This window comes from Ostrea edulis, chromosome 8 (assembly GCF_947568905.1).
Source record: "Ostrea edulis chromosome 8, xbOstEdul1.1, whole genome shotgun sequence".
NCBI lineage: Eukaryota > Metazoa > Mollusca > Bivalvia > Ostreida > Ostreidae > Ostrea > Ostrea edulis.
Genome location: NC_079171.1, coordinates 60,602,343 through 60,623,620, shown reverse-complemented (window position 1 = coordinate 60,623,620; position 21,278 = coordinate 60,602,343). Strand labels below are relative to the sequence as shown.

The 21,278-nt window shown below is 36.6% G+C and overlaps 3 protein-coding genes and 1 long non-coding RNA gene across 8 annotated transcripts; 1 reads left to right on the top strand and 3 right to left on the bottom strand.

The window, feature by feature from the left end:
* Positions 1-208: 208 nt before the first annotated feature.
* On the bottom strand, positions 209-9,148 carry LOC125662508 (uncharacterized). 3 transcript variants are annotated; one of them, XM_056146781.1, is made up of 7 exons: positions 9,075-9,148; positions 7,129-7,219; positions 5,690-5,824; positions 3,562-3,675; positions 3,111-3,410; positions 2,619-2,903; positions 209-407 (listed from the first exon to the last, which is right to left on the bottom strand). In XM_056146781.1, exons 2-7 carry the CDS (start codon positions 7,187-7,189, stop codon positions 223-225), a joined length of 1,080 nt encoding a protein of 359 aa, XP_056002756.1. In that variant the 5' UTR covers positions 7,190-7,219; positions 9,075-9,148; the 3' UTR covers positions 209-222. The 3 variants fall into 3 exon arrangements, with proteins under 3 accessions (XP_056002756.1, XP_048750710.2, XP_048750711.2); XM_048894753.2 differs by lacking the exon at positions 9,075-9,148 and having other exon boundaries at positions 7,129-7,234; XM_048894754.2 differs by lacking the exon at positions 9,075-9,148 and having other exon boundaries at positions 5,690-5,807; positions 7,129-7,218.
* Positions 5,153-7,300, top strand: LOC130049345 (uncharacterized). Its single transcript, XR_008797855.1, has 2 exons — positions 5,153-5,299; positions 7,104-7,300. It is a non-coding gene; the product is annotated as an uncharacterized LOC130049345 (long non-coding RNA).
* A 1,089-nt stretch (positions 9,149-10,237) lies between the features above and the next one.
* LOC125662513 (uncharacterized) lies at positions 10,238-13,431 on the bottom strand. Its single transcript, XM_048894761.2, has 2 exons — positions 12,919-13,431; positions 10,238-11,309 (listed from the first exon to the last, which is right to left on the bottom strand). The coding sequence occupies exons 1-2, from the start codon at positions 12,962-12,964 to the stop codon at positions 10,414-10,416; spliced, it is 942 nt and encodes a 313-aa protein (XP_048750718.2). The 5' UTR covers positions 12,965-13,431; the 3' UTR covers positions 10,238-10,413.
* Positions 13,432-14,795: 1,364 nt separating this feature from the next.
* On the bottom strand, positions 14,796-20,306 carry LOC125662504 (leucine-rich repeat-containing G-protein coupled receptor 5-like). 3 transcript variants are annotated; one of them, XM_048894747.2, is made up of 3 exons: positions 19,150-20,306; positions 18,051-18,102; positions 14,796-16,266 (listed from the first exon to the last, which is right to left on the bottom strand). In XM_048894747.2, exons 2-3 carry the CDS (start codon positions 18,090-18,092, stop codon positions 14,929-14,931), a joined length of 1,380 nt encoding a protein of 459 aa, XP_048750704.1. In that variant the 5' UTR covers positions 18,093-18,102; positions 19,150-20,306; the 3' UTR covers positions 14,796-14,928. The 3 variants fall into 3 exon arrangements, with proteins under 3 accessions (XP_048750704.1, XP_048750705.1, XP_056002755.1); XM_048894748.2 differs by having other exon boundaries at positions 19,074-19,151; XM_056146780.1 differs by lacking the exon at positions 19,150-20,306 and having other exon boundaries at positions 18,051-18,310.
* Positions 20,307-21,278: the final 972 nt, after the last annotated feature.

Genomic DNA, 21,278 nt, shown 5'->3' with positions numbered 1-21,278 from the left:
CAGTACATGGCACTCAAGGTTGTAGCAGTGAGAGTTCTCTATCAATGTTTAGCTTGATGACGTAACAGTCATTAGAGAAGTGAAACGCCTTAGGTTTGACGCGGCGCTAAATTGAGAATTGAATCCGGGACCCCCACATCTTAACCACTGCTAGTGGTAACACCAAAAATGATGACGTACGTATAAGTATATAGGCATGAACAGATTGTTTTCTCCAATTATTTATTGAATACATTCACAAAGAGGACATCCCTGCCCGTCCACACGGTATCCATTCAGGCATTGTTTCATGCAATCGAATATCCCGGGGCAAACTACATTCAAATCTCCAATAGGACTACCGGAACCGGAAATTGGTAGTGTAGTAAAGGGAACTGGAGACGTGGACGAATCTGGAATATGTGTTGCTAAAAAAAGAAACGAAACGAAAAATGAGCATATATATACTAGTATATATACTTTATTAGGTAGGCAATGCTAGTATGAAGATTATGAATAACGGAACGAAATTCTTTATAGAACTTTGTTTCTGAATTAACTATGGGCGACCAAGCAATTTTTTTTTCTAAAGTCTTCTCTTGTACTATGTAATGTACTTTTAATAATCTATCCGCCCACATGCCGGACCTCTGTCACGAAGCAGGTCGCACAATAGAATCGTTATACACACTTACATGTATTATATAGTTAGGGTTGTATGATATCCAGGCTGTTGCTGTTATCTCCACGTCCCCCCGCCAAGAAGTTGTGGGGAAGGGGGTCAGTGGTGGATCCTTAATCTAAAAAGGGAGGTTGAAGATTTTGGGGCTCTATGGGTTACTGTTATGGGTTATTTTAGCTATACATTATGCATAAAACCAATAAATACAACAGATGATTGATTTCTTTATCGTTATGCACCTGTTTGCATGACTGTATAATGTCAAATCTTATACTTTGGCTGTTGTTCTACTTATTATTTTATTTTAGGGGAGGGTGGTCCTCCTCTAAATCTGCAACTGTGGATCAAGAAATTCACCCGTGTCCACAACTTGTGTTTTCTTATTCACTTCTATCAAAATGGCTAGTCCACTGCATGTTCTGATCAATTTTCAAGGTTAGATGTAAAAGATCAAGGTCATTGGAAAGGAATATCCTGGTGCTCATTTTACAAAAGGTCTTCCGACTAAGATTAGTATTCTAATATGTCTATCATACATGCATTTCTATTTCAGTGTGCAATTTGTGAAAATATGGTTTTATATAGTTACTCATTGCCTGCTATTCTTTAGATATGCCACAATTTTACACTTTTAAAAAAAAGTGCACCATTAAATGAATTGAAAAAGTACTTTTGGTATGAACTCGTAAGACCTATTGTGAAATGGGCTCCTGTTTATTTTTATGTGTAAGACATTTTCTGTCCGATCTAAGTAATTACCGAAGATTGCATAAAGTGTACCGAAGATTGCATAAAGATCGTTTCCCCTTTTTTCAGAGATTGATTCACGAGTTCAAGGTCACTGAGAGAAGACTTCTGAAATCATTTTGGTTGTACAGGATTTGTGTATTTAGTATATAATTCGAAAGACACTTACAGGGGTGCTATAATCTGAAGCTCTATATTGTAATTGATAATCAAAGGTCAAGGACGGTATATTATTAGATTGATTAAAGGTCATGAGAAATTACCCCGCATTCACCTATCCGAATCTTGTTCCATTTCCAGATTAAGATTTTCTAACATTCGACAAAATCTTGTCTATGTACAAAAGTGCAAACGAACAAATTTCTTCCACTACAAAAGCTTGCACTACGTCAAGATTCTTCCATGATAAGTAATTGTGGACAGTGCGTCCTCAGTGCGAGTTCTAGATATTGGGTATTTATAGCCTGCATGTATTTCACAATCCCCAGTGCAGCTGACACCCTTGAACCACTGGGATTTAACAAAGCTGTTCTGTGTCATTGCAGTACAAACTACGCGGAAAGCCGTCCGAGTTTTGAAAATGAATTTTCATTCGAAGAATTTATTTTTCGGGGTCATGTGGTTTTATATATTCTACAACACTTTTTTATTATCAATTTTTGGCTTTGCGAGTTTTGTAAATTCCAAAATTGATTTTATATACTATATCACCAAGTGAATTATTTTTATTTTATACTAATTTTATTCGCAAAAAGTGAAAGGGAGATCAACTATGAATAGATAGCTGAGCAGGGGCAGATCCAGGAATTCTGGTTGGGGAGGAGGAGGGGGCGTGGCATTTTTTTATATTTTCTACAACACTTTTTTATTATCAATTTTCACTTTGCGAGTTTTGTAAATTCCAAAATTGATTTTATACACTATATATCAAGTGAATTATTTCATTTTGTAATAATTTTATTCGCAAAAACTATTTCAGCCCTCTCCCTATCACGTGAGTTACACTGAGATCAGCTATGAATAGGTAGCTGAAGTTCACGCGAGATGTGTTACAAACAGGAAGTGTATCTGTTCAGTCATTACAGTCTTGAGTTTATCATGACGTCATAATTGTTCAACTAACGAAGATTTAAGCCAACTTTTACTGTAAACAGAGAAGAAACCCTTTGCTTAGTGCACTCTAAAAAAAAAATTAAAGTTAAAAATAAACCTTGCGTGATGAGTGAACTGTCGCCATTACAAGAACACAGCGGGCATCCCACAGAATCCGTCCGGTATCCAGTTCGGCAATCCAGTGTACAAAAAAAGTTTGCAAGACACGCCTTACCGAGAGGCGGGGCAAATGTGGTGATGGGCGTGGTTTTAACAGGAGTAATGGTAGAAGAAGAGGCTTGTGGCGTCATTGTAGATCTTGTTTGGTTGACAGTAACAGTGGGGGGTTTTGCTGTTGTGCTTTTTGTTACTCCTTGAATTTTGTCATAGTAAGTCTGCAACTCTGCAAAGCGTAGTATATAGAATATCACTAAACATCTCATGAACGCAGAATAAAGATTAGAAATTATCAAATCAACCAACGTCTTCATATGAGTAAAAAATTATCGAGAGGGACGTTAAACAATATACAATCAATCAATATTAAATTAACCAATTGAAAAGCGTTGCAGTAAAACTTTTGTTCTACTAGAATAAAATTTATAGCAACCTTCTCCACACAGGCATTTAGTGCATCCTCCCTCATCAACAATGCGCTGGCACCATGGGGGCGGGGCCGGACACGTGTAGGGGGCGGGATCACACGAAGTTTTATTGTTGCTAGGTGTTTTCTGATTGGTCAGTCCAGCAGACGCACCCAGCAATGGATTCATCTGTCCCATGAATCCCCCCATAGAAGACATACCCCCAGAAAATCCCATCGGCCCAGACATAGGAGAGTTTCCTGTTCCGGACATTGAACTTCCGGAACCAAACATGGCCGCCATCGGATTCATCGGTCCCATCTGGCCTGAACATGTCGATATAACTCTAAATTTCAATGACTATCAGACAAAAGAGTGACATTTGTCACGGGGAGATCAACTTTGAGAAGAAATAAAAGATTTATAGCAGAACAAAGAGCAAAACAACACCTCCTCATATTTCAAAGCAAAATTTACCACTGAAGCTGGGAAATCCGGGAAAGCCGAAACCACCATTAGATCCAAACATAGATGTGGAAAAGGGACTCATTGCGCCTGCGTGAGGTGTCTCTCTGGATGATCTGAAACTTCCTTTTGAGTAACATTATTCAGATAACTCTGAGAACTGTCATTATATGCCTATATCAATAATTATATTCATAATGCTGCATTGTTCACGTGCTCGGTTGAGCAACAATAATCCCAGGCGATAAACAAATTGTAATTATTGTGGAAGTAAACAAAGTGTAATTATTTTGGAAGTAAACAAATTGTAATCATTGTGGAAGTAAACAAATTGTAATTATTGTGGAAGTAAACAAATTGTAATTATTGTGGAAGTAAACAAATTGTAATTATTTTGGAAGTAAACAAATTGTAATTATTGTGGAAGTAAACAAATTGTAATTATTGTGGAAGTAAACAAATTGTAATCATTGTGGAAGTAAACATTACGGCTCCGTGTGGTAGCTTGCATTTAATGGACAATTTCCAATCAAATTTTATGCCAGATTACGTATTGATACATGTATATCAGTGAAACTGAAAGGCTCTCTATCTAAAGAAAATATGATTGGTTGCTCTAAACACTTAAATTCAAATGAGATCAAAAGTTATGTTCTATAAATAACGGTGAAAGTACAGTAGACTCCAGAATTTGAGGAATTCTGTGCACCAAATATTTACATGAGAAATTTGACAGAAAATATAATGCTACTAGGGGAGTCTCCGATTTTAATTATCATGTTCCTAGGGTTAGGGCCTACAATAGTTCAAATTTGTTTAAATAGAGCTAGATTTAAATCTGCTGTCAAGTTGCATCTTGCAGAAGAAGGAGGGAAGGAAGCCTTTATATATGTTTTTTTATGGTGTATAATACATTTTTTAAATTATTTTGAATCAATATCATAATCAAACAATATACATAATTTTACTTAATTTGGGCTAGGAAAATCACCCAACGTTCAATATTATTTTGTCTATGCTGTCTTAGTCATACATAATCTATAATCAACTTATAACATCTTAGGACCCCATTGGAAATAAGCAAGATTTATAAATTGCTTTCATGGGTTATCCTAGATAAAGATTGATTTCAAGTATAAATTTATATTGTCTGTGATAAGAACTGGTACTGTGATAAGCATGTATTTTAATAATGATGTTGTTGGTGGCTATAGTTGTGATAATATCTGGAGTGCTATTCCGTACATATGATAAAAATGTGCCAAAAATTCATTTGTGATCCCTAATTGGCATTATTAATGTGTTTTACAATATATATGATTAAGACTTGTAATTTATCTGATGCTTTGCCTGAATAAACATGATAATAATAATGATGATAACATTACGTGAGAGACATGAAACGTCATTCACAATAAACATTGTAAACATTTTTACTCGAGTGAAATATAGCGATTTAGATGCACTGCGCACATAAACAAACAGAAAAAGGATTCTGACAGTACATTAGATAAGGTTTATCTTAAATCCATTAATAAAGTCGGCGACAATGGTCGACGTCCAGACAAACTGTTGTATAACTAAGCTGTATTTAACTCTCCATAATCTATCGCTATGTCTTAATACAGACACATTCTTCGGAGATTAACAGAAAGTGGAGATAAGGCCCCAGAGTTAGATCGACCTGTCATGGCGCTGGTTTAATGACGACTGCACGCGCTCAGGGAAATAGTGCGGCCCTTTTATCATGGTAACATGTGTGTTTGAATTATTATGCATCACTTTCTGCAGAACAAGTATCACACGGGGATGGATTCCCATCTCTTATCCCCCTTCTATTATTTTACCCCCCGCCCCTCCCCTGTACATTTTCCTTCCCTCCAGTTATCTCTGACCGTTGGCAGAGTTTTGTTACAAAAATATTCTAGATAGTCACGTGACCTTTATGTACCAAAATGGCCGCTGAAAAAAACCTCAGCGTCTCCAATTATTTGAAAATATGAGATAAAATGTTTTAAAAGCACCATTTTGTTGGTTTTACCATTTAAGTGCAGGGGTTGTACGAGGATCTAATGTATTGAACTTTGAACCTTCAACGACTTATTTCATGTATGATTTAATGAATTGATAAACAGCATACTGTTGCACTTGCATCTTGGACAGCCATTTTCATCTTTAACTGTTTGACACCATGGGGCCGGTAAGCATGCTATTGACCCAGACATACATCTGCTTCCTGCAGACGCTTGTTGAAGTTTCTGGAAAAACAGCTGTGCTGTAACATAAAAAAATTATAAAAACATAAAATCCACTTTTAAAGGGCATGAGCTGAGAATTTTCCAAATTTTATTATTTTATTTTAATGATTAGATTCCTTAACTAAGGTATTTCTAATGGCCAGCAAAAATTTGAATATCATTTGTTGAGGCACATGGGAGATACAGAGCCCAAAATACTAAACATAGGTTGTCCCGTGGGGATCCGGGTTAGAATAGGTCCCCAGTACCCCCTGTTTATCGTAGGAGACGACTAAATGGGGCGGTCCTTCGGGTGAGACCTCGAAAACTGAGGCCACGTGTCACAGCAGGTGTGGCACGATAAAGATCCCTCCCTGTTCGAAGGTCATAAGTGCCAAGTATAGGTCTTAATGTTGCAGCCCTCCACCGGTCTTAGTGACGTCTCCATATAAGATATGAGGGAAGAATTCTCTAGCGGGACGTTAAAAAATATCCAATCAATTAATACTTTGATTAAATAAGTAAACAGAATTAAGCTAAAGCAGATTTTTTTTTAAATGTAAAAGTTAATTCTTAACACAATTAAATAGTTTCTAGTGTTTGGCAGTCTCATTTTGTTTTAAAACATGCTATTTTCTATAAAGCAATCTACATGTATATGTAAACAAAAACACGGCACCAGCCTTCTTTACATAACAAAGAATTGTGATCGATGTATCTCACTTGTAATTCAACAGATATTCAAATTTTGGTTAACCATTAGAAAAATTCAACTTTTCAAACATTTTAAGCAATAAAAGTGGAAAAATAAAATTTTGAAATTTTCAGCTCAAATCGTATCCATGGCCTTTTAAACAATTTAAACGGTTTTTTTTTTTTTATCGAACAGGCATTGCGCTATTCCAAACTTCCTCACAATTTTTGATATCATGACGACTTGAATTTAAATCAAGGAGAGTTTGAATTTCTAAGTATCTAGTACATGTATATATGTGTAGCTTTTAGTAAATTTTTTGTTCTCATCCAGACTATCTTATTCCTTTGTAACATTATAAAAGAGATAAATGAATACAAGTAATATTCATAAACTTTTAAATGATCACGTGTCTGTTATTTTAAAAGCTTTACAAGGAGCCAACTTATATTACGAATTCAATTGCTGTCCAAGAAGCCAAAACTCAGGGGACGTAATTTTGAAGATTTTAGTTGTTTTAAACTTGGAAATATATGCAGATAAATGTATATAATTGTTATTATTTACAGGTGATTAAAAGAATTGAACAAAATGAACTTTATTCTCCCTTTGATTATTTTCAGATTTATGACTAGAGATGGGGCTTACATTGTGCACGGTTATCGCTGAGGAGGAACAGGAAACTGAAAATCAACAACAGCGACGTCATGTCTCTGGTGTGTGGAATTGAGATGAGTGTCTGTAGGAGATACATGAATTGATTAATATATGCTTTAATGTGCAATAAAAATCAAAGTGTACACATTTTTCAACAACGAAATAATTGTCTTTATAGTGAATATTTAATTCTTGTTCTTCATGAATGTCAAAATTTTTAATTAATCAAGGAATACACAGTGTATAGACTAAATCACAGCAAGCATCAAATACACACAACCTCCTTAAAGCACTATTGAGAAATACTAAATACACACAATATCCGTGGGAATCCGGGTTAGAAAAGGTCCTCAGTACCCCTTGCTTGTCGTAAAAGGCGATTAAATGGGGCGGTCCTTCGGATGAAACCGCAAAACCCGAGATCCCGAGTCACAGCAGGTGTGGCATGATAAAGATCCCTCCCTGCTCAAAGGCCATAAGCGCCGAGCATGGGCCTAAATTTTGCAGCCCTTCACCGGCAGTGGTGACTTCTCCATATGAGTGAAATATTCTCGAGAGGGACGTTCAATAATATTTAATCAATCAATCAATCACAATCTCCTTAAAGTACTACAGAGATATACTAAATACACACACTATCCTTAAACTACTACAGAGAAATACTAAATACACACAACCTCCTTAAACTATATTTGTACTACAGAGAAATACTAAATACACACAACCTCCTTAAAGTACTACAGAGAGATACTAAATACACACAACCTCCTTAAACTACTACAGAGAAATACTAAATACACACAACCTCCTTAAACTACTACAGAAAAATACTTAATACACACAATCTCCTTAAACTACTACAGAGAAGTGCTAAATACAAACAACCTCCTTAAACTACATTTGTACTACAGAGAAATACTAAATACACACAAACTCTTCAAACTACTACAGAGAAATACTAAATACACACAATCTTCTTAAAGTACTACAGAGAAATACTAAATACACACAACCTTCTTAAAGTACTACAGAGAGATACTAAATACACACAACCTCCTTAAAGTACTACAGAGAAATACTAAATACACACAACCTCTTTAAAGTACTACAGAGAAGTACTAAATGCACACAATCTTCTTACAGTACTACAGAGAAGTGCTAAATACACACAATATCCTTAAACTACTACAGAGAAATACTAAATACACACTGTCTCCTTAAACTACTACAGAGAAATACTAAATACACACAATCTCCTTAAACTACTACAGAGAAATACTAAATACACACAACCTCCTTAAACTACTACAGAGAAATACTAAATACACACAATCTCCTTAAACTACTACAGAGAAGTGCTAAATACACACAATCTCCTTAAAGTACTACAGAGAAGTGCTAAATACACACAACCTCCTTAAACTACATTTGTACTACAGAGAAATACTAAATACACACAACCTCTTCAAACTACTACAGAGAGGTACTAAATACACACAATATCCTTAAACTACTACAGAGAAATACTGAATACACACAATCTTCTTAAAGTACTACAGAGAGATACTAAATACACACAACCTCCTTAAAGTACTACAGAGAAATACTAAATACACACAACCTCCTTAAAGTACTTCAGAGAAGTACTAAATACACACAATCTTCTTACAGTACTACAGAGAAGTGCTAAATACACACAATATCCTTAAACTACTACAGAGAAATACTAAATACACACTGTCTCCTTAAACTACTACAGAGAAGTGCTAAATACACACAACCTCCTTAAACTACTACAGAGAAGTGCTAAATACACACAACCTCCTTAAACTACTACAGAGAAGTGCTAAATTCTAAAATGATTAAAAATTATGCAAAACAGAGAGCATGCAAAGATAAAATCATATATAAAAAAGAATATAAAAAAGTATGCATACTTCCGGTTGACGTAGTCGAAGTGTTTATCAGGGCACTCTACTACTGACCTTAGTAGATAGGTGTTCAACATTACAGGAAAAGTCGCACCTGCGGACTGCCAGATTACACACATGCTGTAGTGACGTCTTTTATCCCTCTTTCTCTAATTGAAGTTAATCTGCGCTGAGAGTGTGTCAGGCGACCACGACAACACTTACATCACGATCCGTTCGCGTTCTGCGTTCGCTCACTGTTCACCAAATTGCGTTCACCGTTCGCTCTGCGTGTATTCACCGAGAGTTCACAGTGCGCTCACCGTTCAAGTTGGAAAGAAGAACGTTTGAGGGACAGAAATTTGTTGCATGCAAAATGTAGAGATACAGTGAAACACGGTTACAACAAACACACTTATAATGGATGCACGCTTACAACGAAATTATTCCATTTTATTTCTGAGCAACCCCTGTAATACAGGTGTTATAGTTTTCAAACAGCCCTCGTAAATTCCCGCTATAATATCTGTACACCCCTCGTACTACCGGACAGCTCTCGTAAATTCCCGCTATAATATCTGTACACCCCTCGTACTACCGGACAGCTCTCGTACACTCCCGCTATAATTTCCGTACAGACCTCGTATGTTCTCGCTATATTTTCTGAACAGCCCTTGGCTGCGTTCAAGATCGTAGCCGCTAGCCTAGCTGTAGGCTAGATATCTAGGTCTATTGAACGCCTAGCTGTTAGGTTAGATATCTAGGTCTATTGAACACCTAGCTCCTAGGCTAGATATCTAGGTCTATTGAACGCACTGTATGAATTATCGCTTGTTATCCCTACGTAGGGCTAGTATATCCATGACATATCCTTTTGTAAATGAAAAGAAATAATGCTGTGTGTTGCAACGATAATATACAGAATAAGAAGCTGCTTTATTGTAGATTGCCGAAAGTTCTAGATGATTTGTTACCTAAATATATGGTTATATATATTATAGATATGTTACTTATATTCTCTACTATGTAAATATGTTCTATGTTTGATACATGTAATTTCCACAAACTCTCCGTTAAGTCGGAGGAAATAAAGAATATCTTATCTTATTGGCGCTGTACATCAACTCGATCCCTCTGATCACTGAGCTCCGGAAGCCATCGTTTTGATTTTGAATGAAGCGCAACTACTATGATATATCAGTATTTATTCAATTTAGTTTTCATTCTTTGCGTGCACTGATTTGAGTATAAACTAAAGTAATTGTTATGTATAATCGTGCAATGTTTTGATACATTACTTTATAAGACAATATCCAGTGATAATAATTCTTAAAAAAGAATTACATATGTATGACATGCAGATCATCTAATTCTTCTTTATTCTCCTTAATATCTTGTATAAGAGTCTTTTCAGGTAACTGTTCGCCCCTTTCGATCTGGACACGGAAACCTGTTTTAACTGGTCGCGGGCGGTCTGACGATCTGTTAACATTCGGGGGCGGGCATCTTGCTGCTCAGGGAATGAACTTCCGGTGAGTGATACTCGTCGTAGAGAATTACGCCTGGCAAATGCAGACAATCTGTTCTGGTTTGATGTCCGAAAGACCGGTGACGTCAATCGCTGGTTCTGATTGGACAAGCTTAAGTCATTTGACACGAATCGTGATTCTGTCGGAAGACGTTTTCCAGAAATTAAACCTCGTGTGTTTAGATAAGCGTTATTCTGGTATTTAGTGCGTGCATTCTCCATCTTGATTCGTCTTTTCTCAGCCTGTAACTGACGAATACGGTCTCTGTTGGACTGGACGACAAACCTCGGGTTCGGGGTTCTCATGCCGGAACTCTGCACTTCACCCCTCTCTCCCGCTGAATTTGCGTCGTTTGTTGGTAATTTACCACCCTTTGCACCGTTTCTGTTCCAAATCTTTTCTGGGAATCCCGTCCTAAATTCATTATTTTGCCCTCTGACCTGATTCGTCCTTCCAACTGAAGTATCGCCTGTGAGAGTTGGTTTGCGTTGTTCCGTTGTCTTTCTCAGTCTTTCTCCAAAATGGACAAGAGTTTTCCCTAAATCTCGTGGACGTGGGGTACCTATAATATTTGTTCTGACTGTGGATTCGGGTTGGTTCTCTGTAATCCAGGTCGGGATTCTACGGGGCCTGTCTCGCGATATATCCCCGCGCCTGGAGGGTCCGCCTATAATGATACCACGCGAACGGGGTCCTTCGATAATCTGAGAAGTCACGTGACTGAGGGTTAATCCTGAAAGAAAAATAAAGACAAATATTTATTTGCAATTCAAAGCACATAACAGCCGAAGGTAAATTAAAATACCAAACATTTTATGTAAGTCTTGAAATGAACATGCGCGGTGATGAGGAACCACTTCCTGACTCTACCCATCGGTTCAACGGATATCAGGAAGGGGCGAAATCAAAAGATCGATGTCGGATAAAAATCTAAATTCAAATAGGTAAGGGGAGGGGGGAATAAACACTCCCGTAAGTTTCTTTCATCCGACATCGATTACACTTTTAGTGGAAAACGAAAAAAGACAAGTGACCGTTAAAAATACTTAATGGTATTACATTTTAATAGTTTTAATGTACTCTTTCATTTGTGAATAAACAGTAGAAAGGGTATTGAAGTAACATGGTGACACGAAATATTCCGTATCATTTGTTTTCTTCAAATTTTTATTTCATATACATGTGCCTTTTAACTTTTTTGCTGGGGTTGAATATCCTTAGGATTTTTAGTTTACACAAAAAGTATAAACCATTTTCGGGTATTGTCTTTCTGACTGTCTAATTAGTATTTTGTATTTTTAGAAGTCAAATGAAAATTTTGAACCTTCTCAAAGCTTGTAAAATTTTAAACTTTGTAAACTAAACTGTACTGGTAGAGAAATGAGAGGAAAACATAATTCTTTATCATTTATTTGTGTAGGATAGGACAATTCAATCTTCAAGATTCGCTGTCAGGGACTCTGCAAATTAAACCTCATTCTAAACTTCGAATCTTGTCCCTCTCGGTGGAATTTACATATTCTTCACTCGTACTGATGAAGGATTCCATTCACCTCGCACGAACACGGCGGTCTCACATGGGTAGCGTCGGTCTCGCACAGGTGATTATACGAGAAAACACAATATATCTTTGTGTTCCAGTGCCCTGCTGATTTTGTAATTTGTCAATAAACTGCACACTGTCAACAATGATGTAAAAACCAGGGATTTAACACAGCGGCGTGTAAATTAGCGTTTTCTGAAATTGAGTTTTCACATCACACTGCTATAACTAAGAAGCTCTGGGTAATACACTGGTAAATTAAATCTCAACTTCAGCTGATTCTTAAATATCAAACTCAGAATTTCTAATAAATAGATATGAAGATAGATAGGTAAATAAATAGATGTGCAGACAGACGGACAGACAGATAGATAGACACACGGACAGACAGACAGGCAGACGGACAGCCAGACAGACTGACTGACTGACAGACAGATAGATAGACAGACAGACAGACAGACAGACAGATAGATAGATGGACGGACGGTTGGACGGATAGACAGAGGGACAGACAGACAGACAGACAGATAGATAGATAGATAGATAGATAGATAGATAGATAGATAGATAGATAGATAGATAGATAGATAGATAGAAAGAGTTCAGCCTAGTTCATTTTTTATTATTAAAATTTCCTTTATTTTGAATCAAACAGTATTTTACAAAATATTTTAATGAATGAGAAAATATAATGAATGAATAAAAGAAATGATTGAATAAGTAAAAAGAAAGCCCGCTTATTTTTAAAACAAGTGAAACAGTACTCGAGAACACTTTTGATTGAAAAACAAAACCTTACCAAGACAGATAACAATAAAAAATCCTGTGCACGATTTTCCCGACATGTCTAGTACCAGTGTAGAAGCAGACGACCAAATTTTTACTCATCCAGAAATCGTCCGTCTTCATCATTGTTATAAATGGCGTCACACCTCAACAGAGCTAGTATTTCTATTACGTAGAAAGGTTTCGTCCGTACATTAAGGTTAATTGAAAAAAGTGCAATTTGATCATGCACGACGGCAATCCATCATTTATGTATCGTAGTGATGAACAAGGAATTTGAATTCTACTGCGAATGTAACTGTTGTTTGTTTGGTTTGTTTACGTCCCGTCGATAATTTTTCACTCCTTTTGAGATGTCACCAGCTGTACGTGAAGTATCACAACTTTAGACCTATACTTAGCGCTCAGGGTCGTAGCAGTGAGTGTTCTTTAGCGTGCCAGCGCCTGTCGCGACACGGGACCTCCGTTTTTAAGACCATATACGAATGACCCGTGATTCTCATTTCTAAATGCCGAGCGTTTTGGTGAAGAAGCAGTCTATGTTGTTCCCAATAGGGCCTTGTGCAAAAGCGCGTTTCTTATAACGAGCTAACCTACAACACGCCATCACGCTAACACACAACACGCTGTTGCGCGGTCACGTCATCGCTATGATGCTAGCAGACAAGTATTTACTTTGTAAAAGCGCGACGGAATCTTGTGTGATAGCGCGACGGCGTGTTAGCGCATACGCGCGACCATGTTGTGTGCTAGTGTGACAACACAATTTTTCAAATTTAAGGTAAATCGTGGCATCTTGTTTAGAAAAATGTACTAGACGATAAAAGAAGCAATAAATTCTTCTACTCCCAGAGAAATAAATAAGATCTTTTGATTCCCAAAAACCCTTAAAATTTGCGTCATTTTATCAATTTCACCTTATTAAAAATGATAGAAATTAGTACAAATGACTAAATAGGAGACATATTTCAAGCCCTATGAAATCGGTAAAACCACAGAGGCTTCACCCCCTGTGCACCTCCCAGGACTTCGCCCTGGACCCACTGGAGGTCTCAAGGCGGCCCCCCCAGTCTCATAAAGTGGCGCCCTCCGTAATTGCAATTCCCGTGTTAGTGCGACGGCGTGTTGTGTGTTATCGTGACGGAGCAAGCATTCCCAGGTGGTGTAGATTCATGGTTGTTCAAATTGTGGCTCCCTGAAGTAGGGTGGGACCACAATAGGGGATAAAAGTTTTTACATGAGGATATATACAGTGTAGGATAAAATTCTCTTGACTGTTGTCTGTTTACTGTCCGTGGACTGTCTGTTTGTCCGTTGTCTGTTAGTCATTTCAATATACAAGCATTCCCAGGTAGTTCAGTTACTTAAATCAAAGTCCTTTTAGTAGCAGAACCACACTAAATCATAGCAAATGTCCCCCCACGACTATAGTCTTTTTGTCGTGTTTGTTTGTCCAAACTTTAACCATAACTTTTGAATGTTGAGTGACAACACATATATCTAAGCGTATACCTTAGTGTTTGATCTATATTTTTTTTTTAAAACCTAACCTATTCATTATCTCCTGAACTGTTTAAGATAGAGCATTCATAATTTGTATACAAATTTTTTTTAATAGCAAGACCTTTTATATTTTATGCCATACTATTTGACCTTGCGATCTTCTCCAGAACAACAAGGTCATGCTAACCATGTTGGTATTTTGGCATCTCCATGTTGTGTGGATTCAAGTTTCTAATGAGGGGGTCAACATTTTTCATGGAAATAAAGTTTTAGATGAAAAAAATATCTTTTAGATACACAAGATCATGGTGAGTCGTTGTTAAGAACATACCAGTATCAATGTGAAGGACCCGTAATTAGTATCAGTAAAAAAGGCAGAACACAGAATTCTCTCACTTGCTTTAATTTTGTGTGCACATATATACAATAACATTCAGATAATTTGTTTACATTAAGAGTGAGTTTAAGATGCGGGAAACTCGTGGAATTCTGGCTTCGGTTTGATATTTAATTAGGTGAGTTATGGACAAGACCCTAGAGAGCTGGCGACAAACTCATTGATTGTCTGTGAGGAAGAACAGGTGCCCTGTACATCTATTGGCCGAATAGATCCAAGAAATTTCATGGAACAGTCGCAGTTGATTGGACTTCCGGTTACGTTCAAATACGAGAGTTTCGCGAGAGCTGAAAGTGCGTCCGGGATTTGGTGAAGGTTGGTGTGACCGAGTTCTACCCGGTTAAGGAGATGGGCGTCCTTTAACGCGGAGGGGGAAATGTACTCCAATGGGTTGCCGTTCAAATCCAACTCTTCCAGGAACCTCAATCCCGCGAGATCACAGTCCTCCATAGTGGATATGTCATTGTTTGATAGATACAGACGCTTTAGAGCAGAAAACTGTCCAAGTCGTCCAGGAATACGCTTCATACCATTATCGTTAATGTACATTCTCTCGACCAGAGGGTTGTGCGGAGCAACATCGGGCTGGATGTAATGGATTTTATTACCCGTCAACTGAAGCCGTTTGACAGAGGGAAACGTGTCGAATACGTTTGGGAAAACAGTTAGATCGTTTTCACTCATATCAACAAACGAAACGTAATTCAAAGCATATCCTGGACACGGCACCAAAACTTTATTGTTGTGATTCAACTTTTTGTTCTTATTGAAATAGAATAATTGCATGTCTTTGAGCGCACATATAGCTTCTGGAACATGTTCTAGTTCCGAGTTTGTAATAGTTAGCGATGTTAGAGTATCAACGCTTTTAAAAGCCTCAGTGCTGAGGTTCCTGAAAGGAATTTTGTCCAATGTCAAATGAATCACGCTCGTCAGATTCTGAAGCTGCAGTGGCCAGGATTGAAAATTATTGAGACTTATACTCAATAACCTTAAAACTGGACCAATACGTGACAAAACATCAATAGTTGTCAACGGATTGTTTTGAATATACAGGGACGATAACCCCGTTATTTTCTCCAGGGCGGAGGGAATGGTTTGTAGGTTGTTATCGTTCAAATAGACGTCCACTGTAGCGTTATCCGGCATGCCCTTGAATGCATCCACATCTACGGTCTTAATTCTATTATAATCCAACCTAAGTAGGATGCGTCTAGATGACGCAGAGAATAGGGAGGAAAACGCGTTCGCCGGGACGCTTGTAATGAAGTTGTGATTAAGACCTATGTAATAGGCTTGCTGATTGTAGGACGTGAAATTCATGACTGACGTCAGATAGCGATAACTACAGTCTATATGATTGTATGTGCACGTGCATTTCTGGTTAAACGAGCAGGCGTCCCCGGCCAGAAGGAATCCATTTGATAGGCCTACGCAGGCGCAGAGCACCAACACAAAAATCTGAAAATAAGATAAACAAAAAATTAAAAAGTTATAGCACATTTAGAAGAATTGTGATGAGTGAAAAGGTATAAATATACATGTATATAGACATAGTGTTTTAAAGCTCATACGGTTACGAAGAATTCAAATTTAACTTCTGTAGTTCAAAAATATACTTCTATTGCAAAAGTATCTAGAAAGAAAGGTAAAATTTGCGGGACTCTTAATTACACTATACAGTCCTTAGATAAGTAACGGTCACTTATATTGATTGTCTAGGTCAGTCAATGAAGCAAAACTGGATGAATGAAACACTTATATCAGTATGATTGATTGTTACTACTTGTAAGTTCTTACGATGCATGGTTTTATTCACACACACACGCGCGCGCGCGCGCGCGCGCGCATCGTTTGTGCAGCGCTATTATAGGATGTTGAAAGAAGCGGTGAAAAGGGGCGGGGTTAATTTTCAGCCTTATTACATACATATAAAACTAAAACATGGAAAACCTGAACTGTAAATGTATTTAAGCAACAACGTAACTGTTTTAAGCAACGTGTAATTGTGTGAAAAGTGAAGATAACAAACGGTGATCAATCTCATAACCCCTATAAGTAATACACAATAGAGCTGGGCAAACACGGACCACTGGACACACCAAGGGTGGGATCAGGTGTCTAGGAGGAGTAAGCATCCTCTGTCGGCCGGTCACACCCGCCCTAAGCCCAATAATTTGATCAGGTAAACGGGGTTATCCGTAGTCAAAATCAGTGCGCCAAGAACGGCCTAACAATCCACAAGGAATAAAAAGATAAACAGTTGGGCAAGCAACAATGTGCAACGATGTAAGTGTGTTTAAGCAACAATGTAACTGTTTTTTAAGCAGCAATGCAACATTAAGCAACAATTTAATTATGTTTAAGCAACAATGTAACAAAACAACAATATGGAGCCGAGTTCCAAAGTCGACATACATAATACAGCATGCACTCATAAATGAGTCACCTTTTTTAATTTCTTCACTAAATATTTCATAAATGAGTCACCTTTTTTAATTTCTTCGCTAAATATTTCATAAATGAGTCACCTTTTTTAATTTCTTCACTAAATATTTCATAAATGAGTCACCTTTTTTAATTTCTTCACTAAATATTTCATAAATGAGTCACCTTTTTTAATTTCTTCACTAAATATTTCATAAATGAGTCACCTTTTTTAATTTCTTCACTAAATATTTCATAAATGAGTCGCCTTTTTTTTATTTTTTCACTAAATATTTCATTGAAAAACTAATTTTCATATCAAGATAAAACGTATTGTGAGGTCGATTTGCTTCAATTTTTCATGATGCTTTGTCTTAATTACATGTATGCTGATTTGCTCAAATTTTCTATATTTAGACATTTCTAAATTCTAAAAATATTGTGATGCATTGATTATGCAGAATGATGTACGAAAGGCCACAATTCTAACCTCAAAATACTACGATATCTCAAAATACTATAATATCTCAAAATACTATAGTATCTCAAAATACTATAGTATCTCAAAGTACTATAAGATCTTAATTTTGTGCCATAAAACTTTAACGTCGCAATGGATGTATGATATCACTACACCGTTTACATATCAAAATAATTTTGGAATTGTGTGAAGACACTACAAAGAATTTTGCATTTTATTATCTCATATCCATAAAAGATAACGTTGCAATAAAAAAAATTCAAAAGTATATTCTTAATGAAATGCACATGTACAATGAAAAAATAAAACGGTGATTCACTTCTGGTTATGTACTTACCTTAAAACAGTGCGAAGCTTGTGTCATTTTCCCAGTTTTCATCCCAGTCTCTCTGAAATAGATATAGAGTATTTGTTAGGTCACCTGAGTCGTTCAGGAGACCTATTGCTATTGGTCTGCGGTCGTACGTCGTGAATTAACAATTGAACATTTCAAAGTTTTTGTTTTTATAGATAACGGTTTCTGCTGAACACGATTTCTTTTTGATTAGAACGAGACAGAAGCACTGACAACATTTCTCTCTTTGTTGTGCTTACTTTTGTTTAATTCGTATGTTTTTAAATGGTTGGACTATATGGGCGGTAGAGTACTATATAGCGAGAGTACTATGTTCTGTGTCAATAGAAGCAGGACCCCCCCCCCCTCCAAAATAAAATCCTTATACCCAGCAAGAGAATGAGACATAGATAATATTAAAGGATGGGGGTGTAGAGTTGACTTTATAGAGTACTACATGTATTAATCATCACCCTGTTACCATTTCTTTTTCTGGTTGTTCAGAACATTGGAAGGGGGGGGGGGGTCGCCCATCTGCCCTCCGCCAGTGTGCTTCCATGGAACACTTCGTGGGATATGTGCCCTGCCCCTTGAAACCTCACTTTACAAATCTGTCACTTGTATGGTCATGTACATATTTGTATGCAATTACAAATGATCAAAGATGTATAGGGATATAGGGACAATTACAATATGAAGGTGAGAGAGAGGGGAAGAAAGAGGAAAACAGAGAATCAGAGAGAGAGAGAGAGAGAGAGAGAGAGAGAGAGAGAGAGAGAGAGAGAGAGAGAGAGAGAGAGAGAGAGAGAGAGAGAGAGAGAGAGAGGGGGGGGGGAGAGAGAGAGAGAGAGAGAATAACACACAGAGAGAAACAGAGAGACTATTGGTATAGTTTTCTTTTCAGGAAGAAACCAGGATACCATGCAACAAATCTATATACATTTCCTGTACTTACCAGTTGTTCTCTACAATTAATTAATTTCCTGTAATTACCTGTTGTTCTATATAATTAATCCCTGTACTTACCTGTTGTTCTATATAATTAATTAACTCCCTGTAATTACTTGTTGTTCTACATAATTAACTACACCTTTGTACTTACCTGATGTCCTATTGTGGAGTTCTCTAGGTTATCTTATCGGGACAGAGTTCTCGGCACCTCTAAACAATTCGTCATGTCTTGTTCTGGAATGACTTCAGTCTTTGAGTCTCTTCTGATAATTTTCTAGTCTTTGACCAGATTTGCGTAATATCATACAACGGTTTGATAGTCCGAAATAAAATAGCAAAAAACAAACAAAAAACCAAGAATTTTTTTTTCAAATAGCGAAAAAAAAGGGGGGAATCCCCCAAAACAATAGGGAAATGAATAGATTCATTATTTGTCTGGCAGTGGCGGATCCAGATGAGCTAGGGTGGGTTTGTATTGAGGCGTGAAACACCGCGAGGGTCCCCCGTCACGTGGGTGTCAGGTTCAAGTTCAAGTTCATTTTATTCACTCAAACCACATTATACATGGTACATGAGGTGCATTAAGTAAACATACATTTGAGTAAGAATAAGGTCAGAATATGTACAAATATACAATATACATGTATTGAAAAAGTATTTACCAAATATATAAAGGAGGACAGACTAACTCATAGATTTTTGAGATAAACATACAGAGTTTTTTAAGTGTTTTAACCTTACTGGTTGACATAATTTCATGAAATTTAATAACATTAGGTCTTGTGTAATACCTACTGTGTAGGTATTCTTTTCTAATATTTGACAAAGCATTGCATTCTAATATATAATGGAATTCGTCTGCAATTTTCGATTCGTTACACAAAACACAAAATCTTTCATTATATGGAATACCAATCCATCTACCAGTCTCTATAAGGAGGCGGTGATTTGTGGTGCGAAATTTAAGAAAAATAGTTCTGAATTTTTTTGACAATTTTTCTAAATATTTTTCTGGTCCAAAGTCTATTTTAAAAGTTCTGTATATTTTACCTTTAGATGAATTGGACATATCGCTCGACCATGTTTGAATGAATTGATCCTTAAGTCTTTGTTTGACAGTATTTGTTATCCATTTTCCATTTATGTTCTTTTGTTGATTCCATATATTTGAAAGACCACACATGTTTAAAATTCGATGAATACATTCAAACCAGGGGTTCTTAACAGTACCGTTAAGATATTGTGTATGCAAAAATTTATAAAGTACATTAACAATTTTAAAGTCACAATCTTGCAATAATGTAGCCCAGTATGAAATCATTCTGCTATACACATTAATATAGATTGGGAAACGACCTGTTTCGCCATATACCATAAATGAGGGCGTAGAGCTTTTCAGCTGAAAAATGTGTTTCAGAAATTTTAAGTGAATGCGCTCTACAACTTGTAAATTTTCATACCCCCATATTTCACATCCATAAATTAAAACTGGTAAAACTACTTTGTCAAACAGGTCAAATTGACAACTAATTGGTAAATCAAACAATCTAATTTTCTTTATAATTCCATACATAGCTTTCTGGGCTTGTTCACATAAATGTTTCTTAGCTCTACAAAAAGACCCTGATCTAGAAAATATAATACCGAGATATTTGAATTCTTTTACATTCTCTATAACACCCCCATTATAGTAAAATTGCCTTTTCATCAATGGACCCTTTGAGAATATCAAAATTTTTGTTTTATCGACATTAACATTCAATTTCCACTGAGTACAGTATATAAAAAATTCATTCAACGCACATTGTAAATCATCAGCAGATTCAGCCATTATAACTGTATCATCTGCATATAGCAGAATTAAAAGTTTCAAGTACAACATAAGTTCTTCTTCAATTGAATTAGTAACACTTTGTAGGCCAATAATGCCTTTCTCTTGTAAAAAATATTCAAGATCGTTAATATACAAAGCAAACAGAAATGGGGATAAATTTTCGCCCTGTCTTACCCCAACATTACATGTGAAAAAGTCAGTTGACATGCCATTTATCTTAATCATTGATTTAATTCCCATATACATATTTCTGATATAAGTAAAACATGTTCCCTTGATACTGTCAAAAATCATATTAAAAAGTTTCTTATACACAGGTAAAAACATTGACAAAGTTGATGAGATATGTTCATTTAATACATTATCATAACCAGGTGCTTTATCGTGCTTAAGTTTTCTAGCAGCCTTTTCTATTTCGTCGTCAGTAATAACAGTGTTAAGGAACT

What these genes read in the sequence shown, in the direction of transcription:
- LOC125662508 (XM_048894753.2), bottom strand. Translation starts at nt 7,234, where the DNA reads ATGTATCTCCTACAGACACTCATCTCAATTCCACACACCAGAGACATG. An exon ending in CAGCGATAACCGTGCACAAT is followed by an intron (nt 5,825 to 7,128) that starts GTAAGCCCCATC and finishes TTTATGTTACAG; the next exon opens with CACAGCTGTTTTTCCAGAAA. An exon ending in CAGTTCACTCATCACGCAAG is followed by an intron (nt 408 to 2,618) that starts GTTTATTTTTAA and finishes TTCTTTTTTTAG; the next exon opens with CAACACATATTCCAGATTCG.
- LOC125662513 (XM_048894761.2), bottom strand. Translation starts at nt 12,964, where the DNA reads ATGTCGGGAAAATCGTGCACAGGATTTTTTATTGTTATCTGTCTTG. An exon ending in TTTTATTGTTATCTGTCTTG is followed by an intron (nt 11,310 to 12,918) that starts GTAAGGTTTTGT and finishes TTTTTCTTTCAG; the next exon opens with GATTAACCCTCAGTCACGTG.
- LOC125662504 (XM_048894747.2), bottom strand. Translation starts at nt 18,092, where the DNA reads ATGAAAACTGGGAAAATGACACAAGCTTCGCACTGTTTTAAG. An exon ending in AAGCTTCGCACTGTTTTAAG is followed by an intron (nt 16,267 to 18,050) that starts GTAAGTACATAA and finishes TCTTATTTTCAG; the next exon opens with ATTTTTGTGTTGGTGCTCTG.